At 52.1% G+C, this 19,429-nt stretch overlaps 2 protein-coding genes across 2 annotated transcripts; one reads left to right on the top strand and one right to left on the bottom strand.

Annotated features, from left to right (window-relative positions):
• Positions 1-5,354: 5,354 nt before the first annotated feature.
• Positions 5,355-8,629, top strand: LOC120710355 (proteasome subunit beta type-7-A-like). The gene is made up of 9 exons (XM_039995986.1): positions 5,355-5,525; positions 5,861-6,002; positions 6,648-6,789; positions 6,873-6,969; positions 7,049-7,118; positions 7,197-7,301; positions 7,476-7,574; positions 8,157-8,247; positions 8,330-8,629. The coding sequence occupies exons 2-9, from the start codon at positions 5,862-5,864 to the stop codon at positions 8,404-8,406; spliced, it is 822 nt and encodes a 273-aa protein (XP_039851920.1). The 5' UTR covers positions 5,355-5,525; position 5,861; the 3' UTR covers positions 8,407-8,629.
• An 896-nt stretch (positions 8,630-9,525) lies between these two features.
• Positions 9,526-11,505, bottom strand: LOC120710357 (cytochrome b561 and DOMON domain-containing protein At3g07570-like). The gene is made up of 3 exons (XM_039995987.1): positions 11,037-11,505; positions 10,505-10,949; positions 9,526-10,410 (listed from the first exon to the last, which is right to left on the bottom strand). The coding sequence occupies exons 1-3, from the start codon at positions 11,259-11,261 to the stop codon at positions 9,752-9,754; spliced, it is 1,329 nt and encodes a 442-aa protein (XP_039851921.1). The 5' UTR covers positions 11,262-11,505; the 3' UTR covers positions 9,526-9,751.
• Between the last annotated feature and the right edge of the window lie 7,924 nt (positions 11,506-19,429).

A 19,429-nucleotide genomic window follows, 5' to 3' on the forward strand; every position in this document is an offset into this window, starting at 1 on the left:
TCGTGTTGCACATGCCATGGTTTTCATTGTTCAAGTATCTAGTAGTACGAACGTCTTAGGCCTCTGCTTTGTAATCGTAGTATTGTTTACAAAACTGTATTGCAAATCGAAAATTTATGATTCGTAACTATCCTTCTATTTTCAGTACAATTTCCAGTTTTTCCAGTGAGATATGAATTTTGAGTTACCACTCTCTTCTGTGTTCTTGGATTGTTCTTCCAACCATCATATATATATAATCAGGGAGCGTACAGTGGAAACTCTATTAAATGCATGAACACTTCTCATCTTGTCAAAGCGGAGTCTTTGATTTTTCTTTTCATAATTCGTCAAGGAGAGTTGAAAAGTACAGAACAACTCAAATAAAACAAAACACATAACAATTCAAATCAAGCAAAACACAGAACAATTCAAACACAGAATAATACCTTCGTAATATTACATACTACAATCTGGTGCAAATACATATCCATACATAACGAAATGTAATTATCACATACAGGTCCGAATACATATCCATACATCTGGTTCAAATACATATGCACACATAACGAAATCTAGACGCGACGGGCTCCAAACTCCGGAGGCAATCCATCGGTGGGATTTCCAGAAGGTCCAACTTCAGCACCAGCATTATCTTCTTGCATTTTAGGGCACTTCTTGTAAGTGTGACCATCTGATCCACACAGGTTGCATCTTTTTTTTTCTTCTTTCCTGCCTCAGACTCATCCATTCCGTTACGGATACGAAGTGTCTGCCGTCGACCTACCCCTCTCCTAGCATCTGGATTGGGAATGTACATTGGAGAGATATTTGGTGTAGTGAATGATCCCAGACTGTCTATGCCATATATCTCATGGCCCCAAGTGTGCACAGCGATTTCTTTTCTGTAATATTGTGAAACAAAAACCCCAGGATCCAACCCAGATTCTGAACATGCCGCAATGACATGGGAGCATGGTAAGTGAAGAAGCTGTGGCTTCTTGCATCTGCAAAAAACCTTGCCTTCTGGCGTTATCAAGCAATCCTGAACGACTCTTTGTCTGCGGACACCCTGCCCTGTCCTGTCCTTGCATGAAACCTCAAACCTTTGATCCTTTGTGCCCATAGAGACCACTCTGTGATATTGAGTCTTTTCAATCTTTTCTTTCATGTAGTTAGTGGCCCTATTACAAAAAGTCACACCTGGATCATTAAGTAGGACGGCAGCTGCCTGGTACCGCTCTCTGAAGTACCTTGTGCATCCGTATATGATGAATTCAACTATGCCAACAAGAGGAAATCTACGAACATGACGCATTACCATATTGTAACACTCTGCGTGGTTGGTTGTCTCGATCTCATATCGACGACCACCAGTGTCGTATAGAATTGACCACTTCTCCTTAGGTGCATCCTTAATCTACTGTGTGAAAGGTCCGCCGCCGGAACGTCTCCGGCTGGAGGTTGAGGTCTGTTCCTTTAGCAGCTCAGCGCACATGTTATCTAGTACCTGCCACAATGCATCAAACTTCCACTGCTGATTCTGAGTGCACAATCTCTTGAACAAATTCATAAGTTCCTTATTCTTGAAGCGCTCAAAAAATTTGCACCCATATGCCTTATGCACCACCTACTCACAACATCTGGCCATAGAGGAGGTTGTCCTCGACTTCCTTCATGTAGTTGCCTTATTGCTGCTAGAAGACCAGCATGTCTGTCACTGATGAGGCAAACATCAGGCCTTCCAGCAACAACGTGAATCTTCACACATTCAAGGAACCAGTACCAGCTCTCTGTGTTTTTATTCTCAACAAAAGCAAAGGCGATGGGAACCACCTGCTTGTTGCAATCAACTCCAATTGCTGTCAGTATTGTCCCCTTATATTTTTCTGTCAAGAATGTGCCGTCAATACATAGAACAGGAAGACAATACATGAATGCCCTCACACATGCACCAAGGCAGAAGAAAGCACGAAGCAGAAACCCAGGTCCCCCATCTAAACTCGGTACAATGTAGGTATTAGCCGCGCTTCCAGGATTTCTCTGCACAATTGCTGACAGCATGTGAGGCAAGTTATCATATGATGCCTCATATGTGCCAAATCTCATCTCAAACACCTTTTGTTTTGCCCACCAAGCCTTTGCATAGCTGATTTTGTATTGAAAACGGTCGTCGATGTCCCTAATTATCAATTTTGGCTCATAATCAATTTTGTCTAGAATCACCCCATACATCTTCTTGGCAACAAAAGTGGATGTGATGTTACGGTGAGTTTGAGCAACAACAGTTAATCTACATATATGTGGTGTAACAATTAAACACTCTCAGTGTGTTTTGTACTTGCCCTTGTAGGCATGTACTCTCCATGTACAATCGCCATTGACACACTTCACCTCATATTCTTTGCTGCTAGACTTGACAACTCTGAATTCCTTCCTCAACGATATAGCCCAAAGCTTCACAGCATCTTTCACAGCTTCAATGCTAGGATACTTTGCCCCCTGCACGACCTCATTCTCTCTGTATTCGTACTCATTACTCCTAATATCATGTATCACTGGATTTCCAAAACCCTTGCCTCTCCATTCACCTAGCAACGGGTAGTCCTCATCGTCTGATGAGTCCCCACATTCTTCCATCATTCGAGCCTCTTGGTCTTCATTCTGTACAGCTTGCACAATTCCAGGTATCCGCTCACCCTCATCAGCTAAACCTTGCGGCTCAGGTTGAATGACATGCACGTTCTGATCTTCTTTTTCTCCTATCTGATCAGCTATACCTTGCGGCTCAGGTTCTGTGACATGCATGTTCTGATCTTCATTTTCTTGTTCCACTGCTTGGTTCATATGAGATGATATACTTGTTGATCCTTCACCGAAATGACCTGCCTTCTGGTGAATCTGAATTAGCATTGCAAGAGGCCACACGCGGTCAAGAGCTGCTTGCATGTAAGTCCGCCATTCTTCGGTGTTGTCTATAAGCATCAACTCCCAGAAATCCCCTTCAATTCCCCAATTTGTCACAGTCTGAACGGTTAGGAAATAAGTCTTTGGATTCACATTGAATATCTCGTGAAACCATTTGCGTATGGAACCAAAACTCCTCTCTAAGGGTTTATCTATTCCGCACTCTCTTCGTTCAAAAGCTGATAGATCTACTCCATACGCATCATGAGAAATATATCCGTCACCATAATGAACGTGAAAACGAAGCTTGCTCGACATATCTGGACACATAATCATGATATTAAATTGATTGCTAATCTACTGTTTCAACAAAAATAATTACAACAAAAATAATTGCTCGACATATCTGAACACACAATCATGCTATTTGTAAAGCGTAGAAGAATTTTGGATACCTGCAGTCGCCGTCTCGAAAATCCGGCAGGGCTTCGCCTCTCTCCCTCCCTCTCTCTTTTTTCTTTGTTTCTAGAATTGTAGTGATACAAATGAGGGGTGGGGGACCAGCCAACCTTTATATAGGGGTGGTAGAGCCAGCCACCCAGCTGCCGGGCGGCCAGGGGGGCCGGCCGCCCCGCTGCCGGGCGACCGGCCCCAGGGACTTGTCTGCAATTTTTTTTCTTTTTTTTGCGTTTAAGTCCCTGCCGCCCGGCAGCCGGGCGGCCGAGATTTTTGTAAAAAACGGAAATAAAAAATAAAAAAAATCGCTTGCAATGACCTTTGCGAATGAAGGAGACGGGGATCGGTGGGTGCGGCGGAGGGGTATACACGTCTGGGCGGGCTGAAACACTTTACGGGCCAAAATTCCAAAAGTTTACAGGCCAAAATTCTAAAACTTTACACAAGCCCGTTTAGATGCAAAATTCCAAAAAGTAGCCCATTTTCAAAAAGTTTTGCAAAGCAGCAGCACTGCAGCAGACGCGTTGTCGCATGAGCATTCACACTTTCACAGAGCATGTCGCGGCCGCTGATTTCCCATGAACTGCCCGCGGTTTTCACCCACTTGCTAGTTTCTATCATAACATTGCCGCAGGTCTCAGCCGCGCTTAGCTACATGGAACATGCATGGTGCCCTGAAGTTAGGGATGAAAACGGTCGGGAACGGTCGGGAAAACCCCTCAACCGTTCCCGCAATTGTATTTTTTGGTCGGGAACGGAAACGGGAACGGGAAAATCGGACGGGAAAACAAAATCGGTATTACGGGATATCGGGAACGGAATCAATCGGTCGGGAGCAAGCCGATTACGATCGGGAATCGATAACTCAAAACGGGAAAATACATACAACCACTTCAAACATTTAACTCGATAAAATAATTACAACTATGCATAAATAACATGGAAACAAGACTCGTATAACTAAGAAACACAGGTAAAGTGAATCCCGAATTCACAATTCACGTTGAAACACATGCAAACAACAATTCACGTTTCCAACACAGGTAACACAGCCGACTACGACAAATACGGGAATTCCCGCGGGAATTTTTCCGGCTGAAAACGGGAACCGTGAAAACGGTCGGGAAAACACCCCAACCGTTCCCGTTCCCGCCCGTTTTCCCGTTTTGTTTTCCCATTTTCCCTTTTTTTTTACGAAAACGGTTTACGGTCGGTTTAAACGGTAAACGGAGCCGGTCAGGACGGGATTTTCCCGTCCCATTTTCAACCCTACCTGAAGTTCGTCCCAACCACGGACCATCATTTGTTCAACTAGATCGGTTATAATGGGATTTTTATTTTCATTAGACATGGTGTCATGTCAGCATTTTTTATGAGATGGCAAAGAAATAAGAAAGTGATTCTACAAGATAAAAACTATCTGAATTCAAGTACTAGCTCCAGGAATTCTAAAGTGATCAGGAAAGGAGCTACATAAAGAAATTTTCTTGACACGGAATTAGTGGTGCTCTATTAGATGTTGCATGCAAGATGAAATTACAATTGCTTGGTTGTAATCACTCTGTTCTGCTGGTCCCAGCAGTAGTGTTTTTCTCTCATACTAAATCAGCATCAGCCACCAGCCAGCCAGCAGTATTTTTCTCTTACAGCAAATCAGCACCAGCCACAGTCAGCAGAACAGAGCGAATATGCAGTTCATTAACCTACCCTATAAACAAACAAATAATATAGTTATATAGTTGATTTTGTTAAGTGGGGGGGGGTTCAGTCGGATTTTCGATGAGGGAGATCGTGAACTATGTAAATTAGACCATCACAAATTGGAGCTGAAATGAGAATGTGAAATTATTTAGGGGTGTGACTCTAAAGCGCACTATGTGGACCTACTGGACCAGGACCAGCTTGATGTGCAGGATCTCCTATAGGGGGTTCTCTACAAATTGTATGTACCTTTCAACAGATCCCATCCGTCTATGACTGATCCAATGGCTGAGACTGCCTGGTAACACTGGTGTGTTCACCCTTTCTTCCTCCCCAATCCAAACCCCAACTCTTCCGCTGCTCCAACTCCATCTCGGATCCATCTTGGATCCAAAAACAAAAGAAAAGGGGAAACAGAAATAGAGAAGCGCACAGGAAGAAGCCTCGCCGCTCTCGCATCGTTCCAGAACTCAGATCAGGTGCGCGCGGCCGGAACCCCAACGTGTTCCCCCTTGCAGTCTATGCGCGCCGCAAATCGGGGCCGGGGCGCAGGGATATCTAGGGTTTCCTTCACCTGCGATTTGTTCTTTTTTCCTCTTTTTTTCCCTCGCGAAGAGCGGCATCTGCGGTTCGTCGACCCCTCCCTGCCGCTTCCATCTTTAGCGCGCGGCCCACTTGATTGGGAGGAGGAGGGGGCAAGCGAGGCCGAGTGAGATAGAGGTGGAAGGATAGGTTAGGGGTTTAGGGCCAATTGGTTGACGACCTGTGTCGGTTTGCCGTGATCTTGATCTGTGGTGGTGCCGTTGCGGTGCAGGATGACGGGCTCCATGGATCTCCCAGCGAAGGGCGGGTTCAGCTTCGACCTGTGCCGACGGAACGACTTTCTGGAGAAGAAGGGGCTCAAAGTCCCCGGTTTCAGGAAGACCGGGACTACCATCGTCGGCCTCGTCTTCCAGGTGCAGCCCGCGTTCACTTGTTGCTACTTTTCGTTATTCTGGGATTAGCAGCGTGTCTTCTGCTGGTTTCAGTTACCTTGTGAATTAGATAGGCACTGTCGTTTCTTTATGTTAGTAGGCTTGGAAACTTATTTTTGGCGCGCTGATCAGCGCAATTGATCTTTAGAAAATCTGTCTGACATGTCGTGTTAACCTCCTTATGCACATACCCATATTGTGGTACGTGTTAATGATATGAGTTGGGAAAATGTTCAGTGCAAACAATAGTGGAACTGTGAGAAAACCCTCTCTTCTGTGATGTCTATTTACTAGCCTTCTAGTTGTATTAACTCATGGATGGAGAAAGGTATCCATACACAAAAAAAAATGCTAATACTTATGATACTTGATTTGTGGCCAATGATATTCTGGCATACCTTCTTAATTGAATCTTGATTTGTGTCAACTTGTGATTGAATGAATATAATGGACGTTAATTTACGTTACACTTATAATTTCTAGCAAATTTGTAGTATGTGTACTATTGCTCTTAGCCCAGCGCAAATGGATGAAAGACATTGCATTCACGTGACCTGTTTGAACCAGCATTTTATCATATTGCTGTATTGAGGTTAACATTGGACTGAACTATATTTTGGTATGTAGGATGGGGTTGTTCTTGGGGCAGACACAAGGGCAACTGAGGGTCCTATAGTTGCTGACAAGAATTGTGAGAAAATCCACTTTATGGCACCAAACATCTATTGCTGTGGAGCAGGAACAGCTGCTGACACAGAGGCTGTTACAGGTAAATGACTAAAAGAATGGCATTCTGGCCTTCCTAACTCCTTCCCATGAATTCGTTCTGACATTTTGCTTCTTTTACTTTAGATATGGTGAGCTCCCAGCTACAGCTTCACCGATATGCAACCGGTCGTGAATCAAGAGTCGTGACTGCTCTTACACTGCTGAAGTCACACCTTTTCAAGTGAGCTCCTATCTCACAGGCACATTTTCAACCTCTTGTCATTCTATGACACTTGACCTACTTATGCCATTATGTTTAGGTATCAAGGTCATGTCAGTGCTGCTCTTGTTCTTGGTGGAGTGGATTGTACTGGACCACATCTACACACTGTGAGTAACTGAGTATAACTGTTTGTTGCTTGTTGTAGTTAAAAGGTAGGGTAGTTAAATTAACTTTGGAAAGTGCAGGTTTATCCGCATGGATCCACAGATACTCTTCCTTTTGCCACGATGGGTTCTGGATCGCTTGCTGCAATGTCGGTGTTTGAGTCGAAGTACAAAGAAGGACTTACAGTAAGTGAACCAGTACAACAGTTCCTAGATTTAAATATGTTGGCCATGTATTATTATCTTCCGTGGTGACTGAATTTGCATTTGATGGTGTTTGCTTTAATTTACGAAAGTCTGTTAATAGTGTATAATGTTTTTTGTTATTTTTGCATCAACTAATTCCATTTTACCTTCTAGAGGGAGGAGGGGATACAACTTGTGGCCGATGCCATCCGTGCTGGTATCTTCAATGACTTGGGTAGTGGCAGCAATGTGGATGTCTGTGTGATAACCAAGGTATGTATTGCATTTTCTGCGTCATGACTGAAGTTGACGAAACACTGCAAAATTTGAGAATACATCAAAACATAATGTATTGTTTACTTATTAGAGAATGAACTTTCAAACTTATCTTTGCAGCAGTGTATTTGTCAAATTTGATTCAGTACTCCCTCCGTTTGAAATTAGTTATCATTCTAGCCTTGGCCTAGGTCAAATATTTGTATCTTCACCCATTAATTCCTAGAACATTGTGTAGTTTAACAACATGCAGATTTTATATTAGGATAACATTTCTCATTGGAATCTAAAAACAATCTTATGATAAACTGTATGAATTTGTAGAAATTGATGGTCAAAGATAGAAACGTTTAACAAAATAGAATGACAACAAAAACGGAGGGAGTATATCGCTTGCACATGGTTTTGATTACTTCTGATCATCAATTTACAATAGTGCTCACTTGAGTGAACTATTACACTGCATTTTGCATGCTACCATTTGCCACAGATGCCTTTTTAGCAAATCGAAGAACATGAAATATGTTCTTAAAAATCCTTTGAAGTTCTTTGCTGACCAAACCCTTTTGATATTACCAGGGGAAGACAGAATACTTGAGAAACTATGAGTTACCGAATCCAAGAACTTATGTTAGCTCAAAGGGATACAGCTTCACCAAGGGGCAGACTGGTGAGTTCCTTGCCAATGAATGATACAGAGTATGATATATTGAACAGTATAAAGTTATGCATGATTCTGTTCTTGTTTGCAGAGGTACTGTCCGCAAAGATCATACCACTGAAGCAGAAGGTTGAGGTTGCTGAGGGTGGTGATGCAATGGAGGAGTGATCACGCATGCGTGCATTCGGACGGTCATATTCAGAATTTATGTAATATTTCTTAGTGGGGCTGCTGGAACAAGAAAAGAATGGATGTCTTTGTTGTACTTTCTGGACTGAATCCAGACTTTTGCTGAAGGTGTTTCTAATGTTGAACATTATTTAGTGATTGTTGGCTCCGAATGTAGATTTGTCTAAAACTGTGATGGAATGGTGTTTTCTTTGCGTTGTTACCGCTGCATGTTAGGTTCATGATGAGTGAAAGGGTTAGCTGGCATGTTTGGCTCTTTGACTAGATGAAGGGCGCTACAAAAACAATAACTGGTGCGGTAGATTTCAACCTTATATCTGCACTTATTTGTACGGGGTTGTGACCATGCAAGATCTCATTCCTAGATTACGTTTTCGCCGAGGTACATTCCTGACATTAGCTTGTCGATGATCTGAAAAATAAGTCATTTTAGAATTGCATCAGTGGTTACTTGTGGATGGGGAATGCATCGACCCATATTCGGTCAAAGCACTTGTGTTGTGCTAGTCGAATTAAGGCACTGTTACAGGTTTCTTTACCTGCATGATCAAAGAAGAGACCAGGCCACTTGTTCAGCTTCCACGCAACGCCAACGCGTTCGTTGGATACCTGGTGGAGTGAGATGGATTACAGAAAGACAAGCACACACGATAGTACTCCTTGCCTTTCCTGTGATACGGTATTCCCTGGTTTGATAAACTTGAGCCCTAGAAGGTTCCAGCCCGTGCAATATTTAAACTCTTGTTTGTCATTTGATTAGTGTTGCCTGCTGGCCTCTTTCTGAAGCTCACTCTGCCCCCCGGACGGCATGCCTTTGGGTGGTGCAAGTGCAAGGTGCTATCTGCGTCTGCCTGAAACACTGAACCTGCCCGTGAATTCAGAAAGTTCCACGACGACCATGGCACCGGCTCGTCGTCTCCAGGAAGAAGCAAATGGCGTCGGCGTGTGGCGTCCACGCGCCTCGCCGCCGGGCAGAGTCAGAAAGACCCCGATTCTGGACGACCCGAAACTACCTGCGGCCTACCGCAGCACAAGGCTTGACCTCAACTTCTTCAGCTTATAGTATGTGAAAAAGCTAAGTCAGGCCACAAGGCGATAAGCTCACATGTGATTCAGATGTGAAAAACTGCTTCAATAGTAGTATGTACATGTCAATGAAACGAATGTCATATATCCATGGTACAACACGCTCAGTAAACAACGAATAATATCACGAGAAGAAACAATACACGTCAATGCTAATCACACACAAACGGCCTCGCATGGCAGCCACGAGAAAACGGGTGGAAGCAGGCAAGCAAGCAGTGTACCGCGGGGGACGGGATCAATGGTTGCGCCTCCACTCCTCGAGCACGAGGAAGACGACGGCGAGGATCCCGACGAAAATGCCATAGACGTAGCTCCACTCCTGCCTCTCGTTCGCCAGCGAGAGGCCGTAGAAGATGTTGGCGACGCCGAGAGCGACGGCGGCCCTGCCCACGTTGTGGTGGTACCAGTTCCAGTACCTCCTCGCCTTGGTGTCCTTCGCCGGCCTCGCCAGCAGCGCCGTCGCCTGCAGGACGGCGCCGACCACGACGGCGATGCCGATGGCCTTGTGGGCGGCGAAGCGGCCCTCGTCGGCGTCGTCGAGCTTGAACCCCGCGACGACGGCCACCACGCCGACCACGCACCCGAGGCCCTGCGCGGCGACGTGCGCGTAGAACCAGAACGGGTCGAGGCGCTTGAAGAAGCGCGCGAGCGCCACGCCCGCCGGGACCAGCACGCCCCACCCGACCACCGCGAGCACGCCGTGCCGACGCTTCGAGCTCAGGACGGCGCCGCCGCCGTTGTCGCCCGAGCTGGATGCTGAAGCCGGAGACGTGCGCCTCTCTCCCTTCCCCTCGTCGTCACCGTCACCGCTGTCCTCTCCTGCGCGCTTACTCTTCTTACCTTCGCCGCCCTCTTCGCCTTCGCCGTCGCCGTCGCCGTCGCCGTCGCCGTCACCTGCGTATGTGATCCAACCACGCGAATTGATCAGAATGCCACTCAAGCAGCACACAGGCGCGTGAAAGTAAATCAATCCCTTTATTTGGCGTACCGCCGCCGGTAGCAGGGCTCCCCCCGCCGCTGGAACCGCCGGAGAGGCTGATGGTGCCGGACGCCATGTCCTGGTGCTGCGGGAGCAGCCCGTTGGACCCCGGCAAGCTGCCGCTGGGGCCGACGGCGTAGACGACGCCCGTGAGCGGCTGCCCGGCGAGCTGGAAAGCGAGGTAGAGCCGGGACCCCTTGGACACGATGGTCGGCGCCGCGGCGCCGCGCGCGAGCGCCAGCTTGCCCTGGTCCGGCGGGCACGAGCTGGAGCTCGTCCCGCCGAGGTAGTACTGCCTCGCGGAGCCCGCGCCGGCGGCCGTCACCCACCCGGCCACGGCGCTACTCCCCACCATCCGCCCCGTCGGCGAGAAGCCGACGGAGATGTACCCGCCGTTGTCCGGCGCCGACAGCACGAAGCTCCACACGTTGCTCCCCGACGCCGCCTTGCCGAACTGCGCGCAAGAAAGCCGCCGACGCGCATTATTGACGCTACCAGAAATTTTGAGACTGACCAATCGATCCACTACCGCTAAACTTACTCTTAGTATGAAATCTTGCGAGGGCCATGCTTGGAAGCAGGTGAGGCCGGTGGTGTTGAAGGGGACGAGGCTGCCGAGGCTGAGGGCGTTGCTGCACGAGTCCGCCGAGCTCACCGGCGATGGCAGGGACAAAGTGACGAAGCAGAGAGCCACGACGAGGACCGGGAGTGGGCGTGGCGTGCTTTGGTGGGTCAAGTGCTTAGCTGCTCTCGTGATCCTGGCCATGGCTGAGACGGTGGTGAGGTCTACGATCGAGTGGAGGAATCGAAAACCAGGGGCGCCGTGGCGTGCAGAGCGAGCGCCTGGAATGATTTATATGAGATGATGGCGGGATTAAATAAGCGGCTGGCTTGTGTTCCGCCTTTGATAGAACATTGTTTATGCGAAGATTAGGAATGGGTTGGCGCGCAAGGCGTACTAGAATATGTCGGCTTCTAGTTCTCTTCTGCAAAATTAAATATGTTACCTTCTGGTTGGTTTATTTCTTCCAATTTCACCCGTTCTCTCAAACATTTTTTCAGGGAAAAATAATTTCAAAATTTATCTTGAATTTATTTTCAAATAGTTTTTAGACAATTTTGCAAAGAATAGTTAGTTAACAAATTGCAAAATCCATTGGCTAGTTAACAAATTGCAAAATCCATGGGCTGATTTAGTTCCAAGGGGAAAAAAAAGTTTTGGCGATGTCAGTTCGACCCAAAAACCTTGCGTAGTTGGGCCGTATCAAATTGACCCTAAGCTTAGCGCTTTTTTATTTTTTTATTTTTCAATTTTGTTTTTTACAAAAATATATTTTCGTTTTCGAAATTTATATGTATATACCCGGCCTCCCCGCTGTCGGGTGCCACAATTAGGGACACCCTAATTGAGGTACTAAAACCACTTTCAAAAACACAAACACATGTTAAGGCAACTGGGCCCACGAAGGCCCACGGCCTATTTCTCCCTCAGAAGAAAGGAAAGGACTCAAAGAAGTCCAGCATGTGGCCCAGCCACATCCCCCTCGGGCAGGTGGCCAATCTCCGCCTCGCTCGAGGGCCCCTCTCAGGCCCACCGAACAAACTCCGCCCCGCTCGAGGGTAGCGGATCTATACCCTCGGGCGGGTCACTCATCTCCGCCTCGCTCGAGGGCTCCCCTCGAGACCCTCGACCGCGCAATCGTATTTCCGCCTCGCTCGAGGACAGCGGACCTGCCCTCGAGCGGGTGGCCAATCTCTGCCTCGCTCGAGGACAGCGGACCTGCCCTCGAGCGGGTGGCCAATCTCCGCCTCGCTCGAGGCCATCTCTCGGCACAAGAGACAAATGGCCCCGCCGCCCAACCGACCGCCGTACGAAGGTATTAAAGGCCAGCTACTCCGCCACGGCTCAAAGGACGGGCGGCGTCAGACTGCCACTCCCGCAGTGGATGTGACCGGCGTCCCGTCCACTGACCCCGGTCACCGCTCTGCCACCCCAGCCGCTGTAGCAGCACTATGGAGCATTCAACGCGGTACAAGACAAGTTGGCGCCGCCCCCGTTACTGTTCCGCCGACATCAACCATCCGAACTCACCTCCCGCAGGGGAAGGGGTCTGGCGATGGCACGTGTCCTCCCGAGAGGGGCACTCTGCATGCGTGGGTAGGGCCCCAGACCTCTCTCTTGTGGGGTCCGGGACTTCCACGCGCCCCCGGACCTTCTAGTGCGCACGCTCGCACCCCGACCAGGGGGTCCGGGACCGTCCCACGCCATTACTACCGCTAGGACACTGCGGGACGACCGGCACAATCTTCGCAGGGCCAGGGACGGAGCCCAGGACGACAGCGACGCGCGCCGCCTTCCCACAGTACACTTTCTACAGTGCTCAACCACTGTACCCGCGATTCAGGGGAAAACGACGACTTTCGCGCCCCTACACTCATGTACGCCGCCCCTCCTTACAACTATAAAAGGAGAGGGTGGGCTTCCTTTTGGAGGGGCTGATCGACTCTCTCCGATCAAAGGTTGGAAGTAAGTTCTCTGAACTCCCCCTCAGAGGACTCTCAGCACGACTGAGCACTCCTCTCAACCAACTCCACCTCTAGCAGAGACTTGGGAGCTTCTCTCCCTCTCTCGCCTCGCTTGTATCCCCTACTTCGGGTGCAAGATAATACAGTGCCCTCGCACACCCCCTCTGCTGGACGTACGGCCCCACGGCCGGAACCAGGATAAATTGTGCGTTACTGTGATTGCCTCTTGCATCATCATCTGGGACGATGAAACACGCAGCATTTACTAGTTGGGATTCAGGCCCCACGGGTCGGAACGCCGACAGTTGGCGCGCCAGGTAGGGGTCCTGCGTGACTTTTTCTCTCTTTTTCCCACTTGATCTCCAGGAATGGCGAGCAGATCGAACCCATACCCTATGGGTGTTTCGGATCCATTTCCAATGGGACGCGCGGTCTCGTTCGGGAGTCTTGAGTTCAGAGCAACCGGCAACGGTTACCTCATGCAGCTCCTCTCCTCCGAACGCAACCTCATCGCTCCGACTCCGCCAGCCCGACGCAACAGGCGCTCGGGTCAGCGTTCACGACAAGCACGCACGGAGCGGCGTCGTGCGGCCCGCCACAGCTCCCCCACGTGGGTCGAGGCTGGCGTGTCGCAACTCAACATCGCGGCCAGTGGGGCAACCGTCTCATCATCGCGTGCCTCGGCGTCATCCGCGCCGGCACCATCGCCTGCGGCAGCACTAGTGCCTCCCAGGGGGGACCCGACTTCGGTGTCTTCTTTCCCCTTCGGGATGCGCAACGCCGCCACCCGCGCCTTGTCAACCGTCGCTGACCTCATCGAGCATGAGGATACGCCGGGTCATCATCTTCTGCCGATCCGCAGCCTCAGCGCGTCGTCCCCTGACGAACCCTACCCCGAGACGGCGAGCTCGATCGCCGACGACGTCGACTTCTTCATGAACAACTTCACGACCGAGGAGGCCGAGGACTACTCCGGGGTCCGCGACCCCGACGCTCTCCGCGCGTTCCAGCTGGCGACGGCCTACTGCCTCACCTGCTCCGAAGACTCCAGCGAGGGGGATTTCGATCCTTCCAGGGAATGCTTCATGGCGGACCTCGCGAACGAGCAAGACGACAATACTCCAGCCAACGACGAGGACGGCGGGGCGGACGTACGGGCAAAGCAACCGGTGGTCCCGCCCGCAGCCCCTTCCTCGTCAAGTTCAGCGGCGCGTCAAGCCCAGCTGGCGCAGCTCAACGAGCTTCAAGCCAAGCTCGACGAGCAGCGTCGGCAAACCCAGGAGCTACGCGCCGCACTCGAGCAGCAGCGTACCGTGCCTGGTGCGCACGCCCGGATGGCGGGACGTGTGGCCCGGGAGCGCATCCTGGCTGACGACAACGTCGACAAATCTCCGGAACTGCAAACGGCCGGCGAGAAACTCGTCGCTGCGGCTTATCTACTTCAAGCTATGCCTGAGCCATCGACACCTTCGGGCCGCAACCTGCGCCGCGAGGCACAGGAACTCATCGAGCAAGCTGCCGTGCAGCAGGCCGAGAGTTCTGCGTCTCGCATGCGCTCGAAGGCTCCGGAGCAGTGCGCTGGGACTGCGCACCAGGACAGTGAGGTTTCTGTGCACACACCCCCAGCAGGGAAGGGCAAGGCAGCCGTAGCACCCGGTGCGAGGGCACCCCCGGTACACGAGCGCATCGGAAGAGTTCCCGTAAGGGAGCGAATCCGCGACACTCGCGGGCACGCTGGCGACGGCGACGCCCGCAACGTCATCAACGGCAGGAGGTACACCCCTCGACGGGGTGGACGCTTCGACCCTGAGCACGACAGGGATGAGTCACCGGAGCCTCCGGGCACCCGGGTGTTCAGTCGGGAGATCCGGACCGCGCCTTTTCTCCCGCGCTTCCGACAACCCAACACCCTCGTCAAGTACTCGGGCGAGACTGATCCTACAGTCTGGCTCAACGACTACCGCCTAGCGTGCCAGCTAGGCGGCGCGACGGAAGACGCGGTCATCATCCGCAACCTCCCCCTTCATCTCGCTGACGCCACACGAACGTGGCTCGAGCACTTGCCTGCGGATCAGATCTACAGCTGGGCCGACTTGGTCCATGTCTTCGTAGGCAATTTCCAGGGCACGTACGTGCGCCCTGGGAACTCCTGGGACCTCAAAGGGTGTCGCCAGAAGCCCCGCGAATCCCTGCGTGACTACGTGCGGCGCTTCTCCAAGCAGTGCACCGAGCTCCCCAGCGTCACCCACGTCGAGGTCATTAACGCTTTCCTCGAGGGTACGACGTGCAGGAATCTGGTGCATGAGCTCGCGAGAAGCCGACCCGTTAGTACCAACGAGTTGTTCGACGCTGCCACCAACTTCGCCGCCGGCGAGGAGGCTGTTGGTGCCATCTTCGACGACAAATCAAGCAAGCGCAAGGACGATGCGCCCGCGGAGGGCAGCAACGTCAAGCCCAACGCCCCCGCCAAGAAACAAAAGCGGGGGAGGAAGGGAAGGAAGCCGGTCCCGCCGGACCAGCGCGGGACGGGGCAGGCAGAAGACTCCGAGGAGGCCTTCGCAGCCGCCCCGGACCGCAAAGGGCCTCGAGGCCCCCCTCGAGGCGGTGGTGGCCAGTTCGACGACATGCTTAAGAAACCGTGCCCTTACCACAAGGGCCCGGTCAACCATACTCTCGAGCAGTGCGAGATGCTCAAGAAATACTACAACCGCGTCGCGCATCGCGATGAGGACAAGAAGAAGGATGCTGGCGACAAAGATGGAGATGACGAGTTCCCCCCAGTGGAGAACGCCTTCTTCATCTTTGGAGGAACGACGACGAATATGACTTCTCGGCAGCGCAAGCGTGAGCGCCGCGAAGTCTTTTCCGTCACCAAGGCCACGCCATCCTACCTCGACTGGTCGAAGGACACCATTGCCTTTGGCCGCGAGGACCACCCCGACTACGTCCCGCATCCGGGACGTTACCCGCTCGTTGTCGACCCCATCATCGGCAACACTCGCTTCTCCAAGGTGCTCATGGACGGAGGCAGCAGCCTCAACATCATGTACGCCCCCACCTTGGAGCTCATGGGGATCGGATTGGACAAGCTACGCCCCAGCAAGTCGCCATTCCACGGCGTCGCGCCGGGGAAGCGGGTCCAACCCCTCGGCCAGATCGATCTGCCGGTCTGCTTCGGCACGGCAGCCAACTTCCGCAAGGAGGTACTCACCTTTGAGGTGGTGGGGTTTCGAGGATCCTACCATGCCATCCTCTGTCGTCCTTGCTACGCCAAGTTCATGGCCGTCCCCAACTACACCTACCTCAAGCTCAAAATGCCGGGACCAAAGGGCGTCATCACCATCGGCTCTTCGTTCGAGCACGCCTACGAGTGCGACGTCGAGTGCGTTGAGCGTGCGGAAGCTCAAGCGGAAGACTTGGCCCTCGCAGCCACCCTCGATAAAATGGCAAGCGAGGCCTTGGATTCCACACACCGACATGCCGGGAGCTTCGAACCCACCGAGGGTATCAAGAAGGTGCCCCTCGACCCGAGCCACTCCGACAACAAGGCGTTGCTGATCAGCGCCACCCTCGACGACAAATAGGAAGTGGTGCTCGTCGATTTCCTCCGCGCCAACGCTGATATCTTTGCGTGGAGCCCCACGGACATGCCTGGCATACCGAGGGAGGTCGCCGAGCACTCTCTTGATGTCCGACCCAACTCCAAGCCGGTGAAGCAACGCCTGCGACGCTTCGACGAGCTCAAGCGCCGGGCGATCGGCGAGGAGTTGCAGAAACTTCTGGCGGCCGGGTTCATCAAAGAGGTATTCCATCCCGAGTGGCTCGCTAATCCAGTATTAGTAAAGAAAAAGAGTGGAAATTGGAGGATGTGCGTAGATTACACTAGTCTAAATAAGGCATGTCCGAAGGTTCCCTTTCCTTTGCCACGAATCGATCAGATTGTAGATACTACTGCGGGATGTGAGCTCTTATCCTTTCTTGATGCTTACTCCGGTTACCATCAAATCAAGATGAAAGAGTCCGACCAGCTCGCGACTTCTTTTATCACACCTTTCGGCATGTACTGCTACGTTACGATGCCCTTTGGCCTCAGAAACGCCTGAGCCACCTATCAACGGTGTATGCTCCACGTTTTCGGAGACCAGCTCGGGCGGAGCGTAGAGGCATATGTCGACGACATCGTTGTCAAAACCAGGAAGGCGGACGACCTGGTTGCTGATCTCAGGATCGCATTCGATTGCCTACGAGCCAAAGGGGTAAAACTTAACCCTGAGAAGTGCGTGTTCGGGGTCCCTCGAGGCATGCTCTTGGGCTTCATTGTCTCCCAGCGGGGCATCGAACCCAACCCTGACAAAGTCTCGGCCATCACTCGGATGGGACCGATCCGAGACCTAAAGGGGGTACAGAGGGTCATGGGATGCCTAGCGTCCCTTAGCCGTTTTATCTCGCGTCTCGGCGAGAAAGGCTTGCCCCTGTATCGACTCTTGAGGAAAACCGAGCGCTTCACGTGGACCCCCGAAGCTCAAGAGGCCCTCGAAAGGCTGAAGGCATCGCTCACCCGTGCTCCCATTCTTACACCACCTACGAACGGCGAGCCCCTCTATCTATACGTGGCCGCGACGACCCAAGTGGTCAGCGCGGTGATCGTTGTGGAAAGACAAGAGGAGGGTCAAGCTCTGCCCGTCCAGCGGCCGGTGTACTATATCAGCGAGGTGTTGTCTGAGACCAAGACGCGCTATCCTCAGATTCAGAAGCTGCTCTACGCAGTAGTGCTAGCTCGACGCAAGCTGCGCCACTACTTCGAGGCTCACCCCGTCACCGTGGTCTCATCTTTCCCCTTGGGAGAGATAGCCCGCAACCGGGAAGCCGAGGGCAGAATCGCCAAATGGTCTGTGGAGCTAATGGGAGAGACACTCACTTACGCCCCCCGCAAGGCAATTAAGTCCCAAATCTTGGCTGACTTCGTGGCTGAATGGACGGACATTCAGCTACCCCCATCACAAATCCGGGGCGAATGCTGGACTATGTACTTCGACGGGTCGGTGATGAAAACTGGAGCCGGAGCCGGCCTCCTCTTCATCTCACCTCTCGGAGAACACATGCGGTATGTAATCCGCTTGCATTTCCCTGCTTCGAACAATATGGCGGAGTATGAGGCCCTCCTCGGTGGCCTCCGCATCGCCATCGAGCTCGGCGTCAAACGCCTCGATGCGCGCGGTGACTCTCAGCTCGTCGTTGACCAAGTAATGAAGGAGTCCAGCTGTCACGACCCGAAGATGGAGGCGTAGTGCAACGCAGTACGCCGCCTCGAGGACAAATTCGACGGCCTCGAGCTCAATCACGTCCCACGCAAGTACAATGAGGACGCGGACGAACTGGCCAAGATAGCTTCGGGGCGGACCACCGTCCCCCCGAACATCTTCGCTCACGACATCTCCAGGCCCACCGTCGAATTCAAGCAACCGACGGAGGCAGGCCCCTCGTCCGCCGGACCCTCCGACGGGAACCCCCCGGCGGACGGGGTCGGGCCCATGGATACTAACTTCGGGACAACCTCCGCGGACGAGGCTGAAGCAATGGAAGTTGACGAGGCCCCCGCTTCGCGAGACTGGCGCGTTCAGTACCTCGAATGGATGGTTCGAGGGCTCCTACCCTCGGACCGCGCTCAGGCGCGACGCCTTGCCAGGCGGGCCAAGTCCTTCGTTCTAATCGACAACGGGCTATACAAGCGTAGCCCCTCGGGTGTCCTGCAACGTTGCATCCCCATCCCCGAGGGCAAGGAGCTGATCCGCGACATCCATGCTGGCGTCTGCGGCCACCACGCCGCGCCACGCACCCTCGTGGGTAACGCGTTTCGGCAAGGCTTTTACTGGCCCACCGCGCTCGCCGACGCCACTGACGTCGTGCGGACTTGCGAGGGATGCCAGTTCTATGCCCGAAAAACACACCTCCCGGCCCATGCCCTGCAGACCATCCCCGTCATGTGGCCGTTCGCCGTGTGGGGACTGGACCTCGTCGGTCCGTTGAAGAGGGCGCCCGGGGGCTTCACCCACTTGCTGGTGGCGGTCGACAAGTTCTCCAAATGAATCGAGGCTCGACCCATCGGCAAGATCAAATCCGAGCAAGCAGTCCAATTCTTCACCGACATCGTCTTCAGGTTCGGGGTCCCGAACTCGATTATCACCGACAACGGCACCCAGTTCACAGGCAAGAAGTTCTTGGCGTTCTGCGACAGCTTCCACATACGTGTGGACTGGTCAGCTGTGGCCCACCCACAGACGAACGGGCAAGTGGAGCGTGCCAATGGCATGATCCTCCAAGGACTAAAGCCGAGGATCTTCAACAAGCTGAACAAGTTCGGCCGAAGGTGGCTCGCAGAGCTACCCTCAGTCATCTGGAGTCTGAGGA

The sequence above is a fragment of the Panicum virgatum genome, chromosome 5K (genome assembly GCF_016808335.1).
Source record: "Panicum virgatum strain AP13 chromosome 5K, P.virgatum_v5, whole genome shotgun sequence".
NCBI classification, from domain to species: Eukaryota; Viridiplantae; Streptophyta; class Magnoliopsida; order Poales; family Poaceae; genus Panicum; species Panicum virgatum.

Bases quoted from the DNA above. Each gene is read 5' to 3' on its own strand.
- LOC120710357 (XM_039995987.1), bottom strand. From the start codon at position 11,261: ATGGCCAGGATCACGAGAGCAGCTAAGCACTTGACCCACCAAAGCACG. The intron at 10,950-11,036 runs GTAAGTTTAGCG...TCTTGCGCGCAG, and splicing joins CGCAAGATTTCATACTAAGA to TTCGGCAAGGCGGCGTCGGG. The intron at 10,411-10,504 runs GTACGCCAAATA...TCACATACGCAG, and splicing joins GAGCCCTGCTACCGGCGGCG to GTGACGGCGACGGCGACGGC.
- LOC120710355 (XM_039995986.1), top strand. From the start codon at position 5,862: ATGACGGGCTCCATGGATCTCCCAGCGAAGGGCGGGTTCAGCTTCGAC. The intron at 6,003-6,647 runs GTGCAGCCCGCG...TTTGGTATGTAG, and splicing joins TCGTCGGCCTCGTCTTCCAG to GATGGGGTTGTTCTTGGGGC. The intron at 6,790-6,872 runs GTAAATGACTAA...CTTTTACTTTAG, and splicing joins TGACACAGAGGCTGTTACAG to ATATGGTGAGCTCCCAGCTA.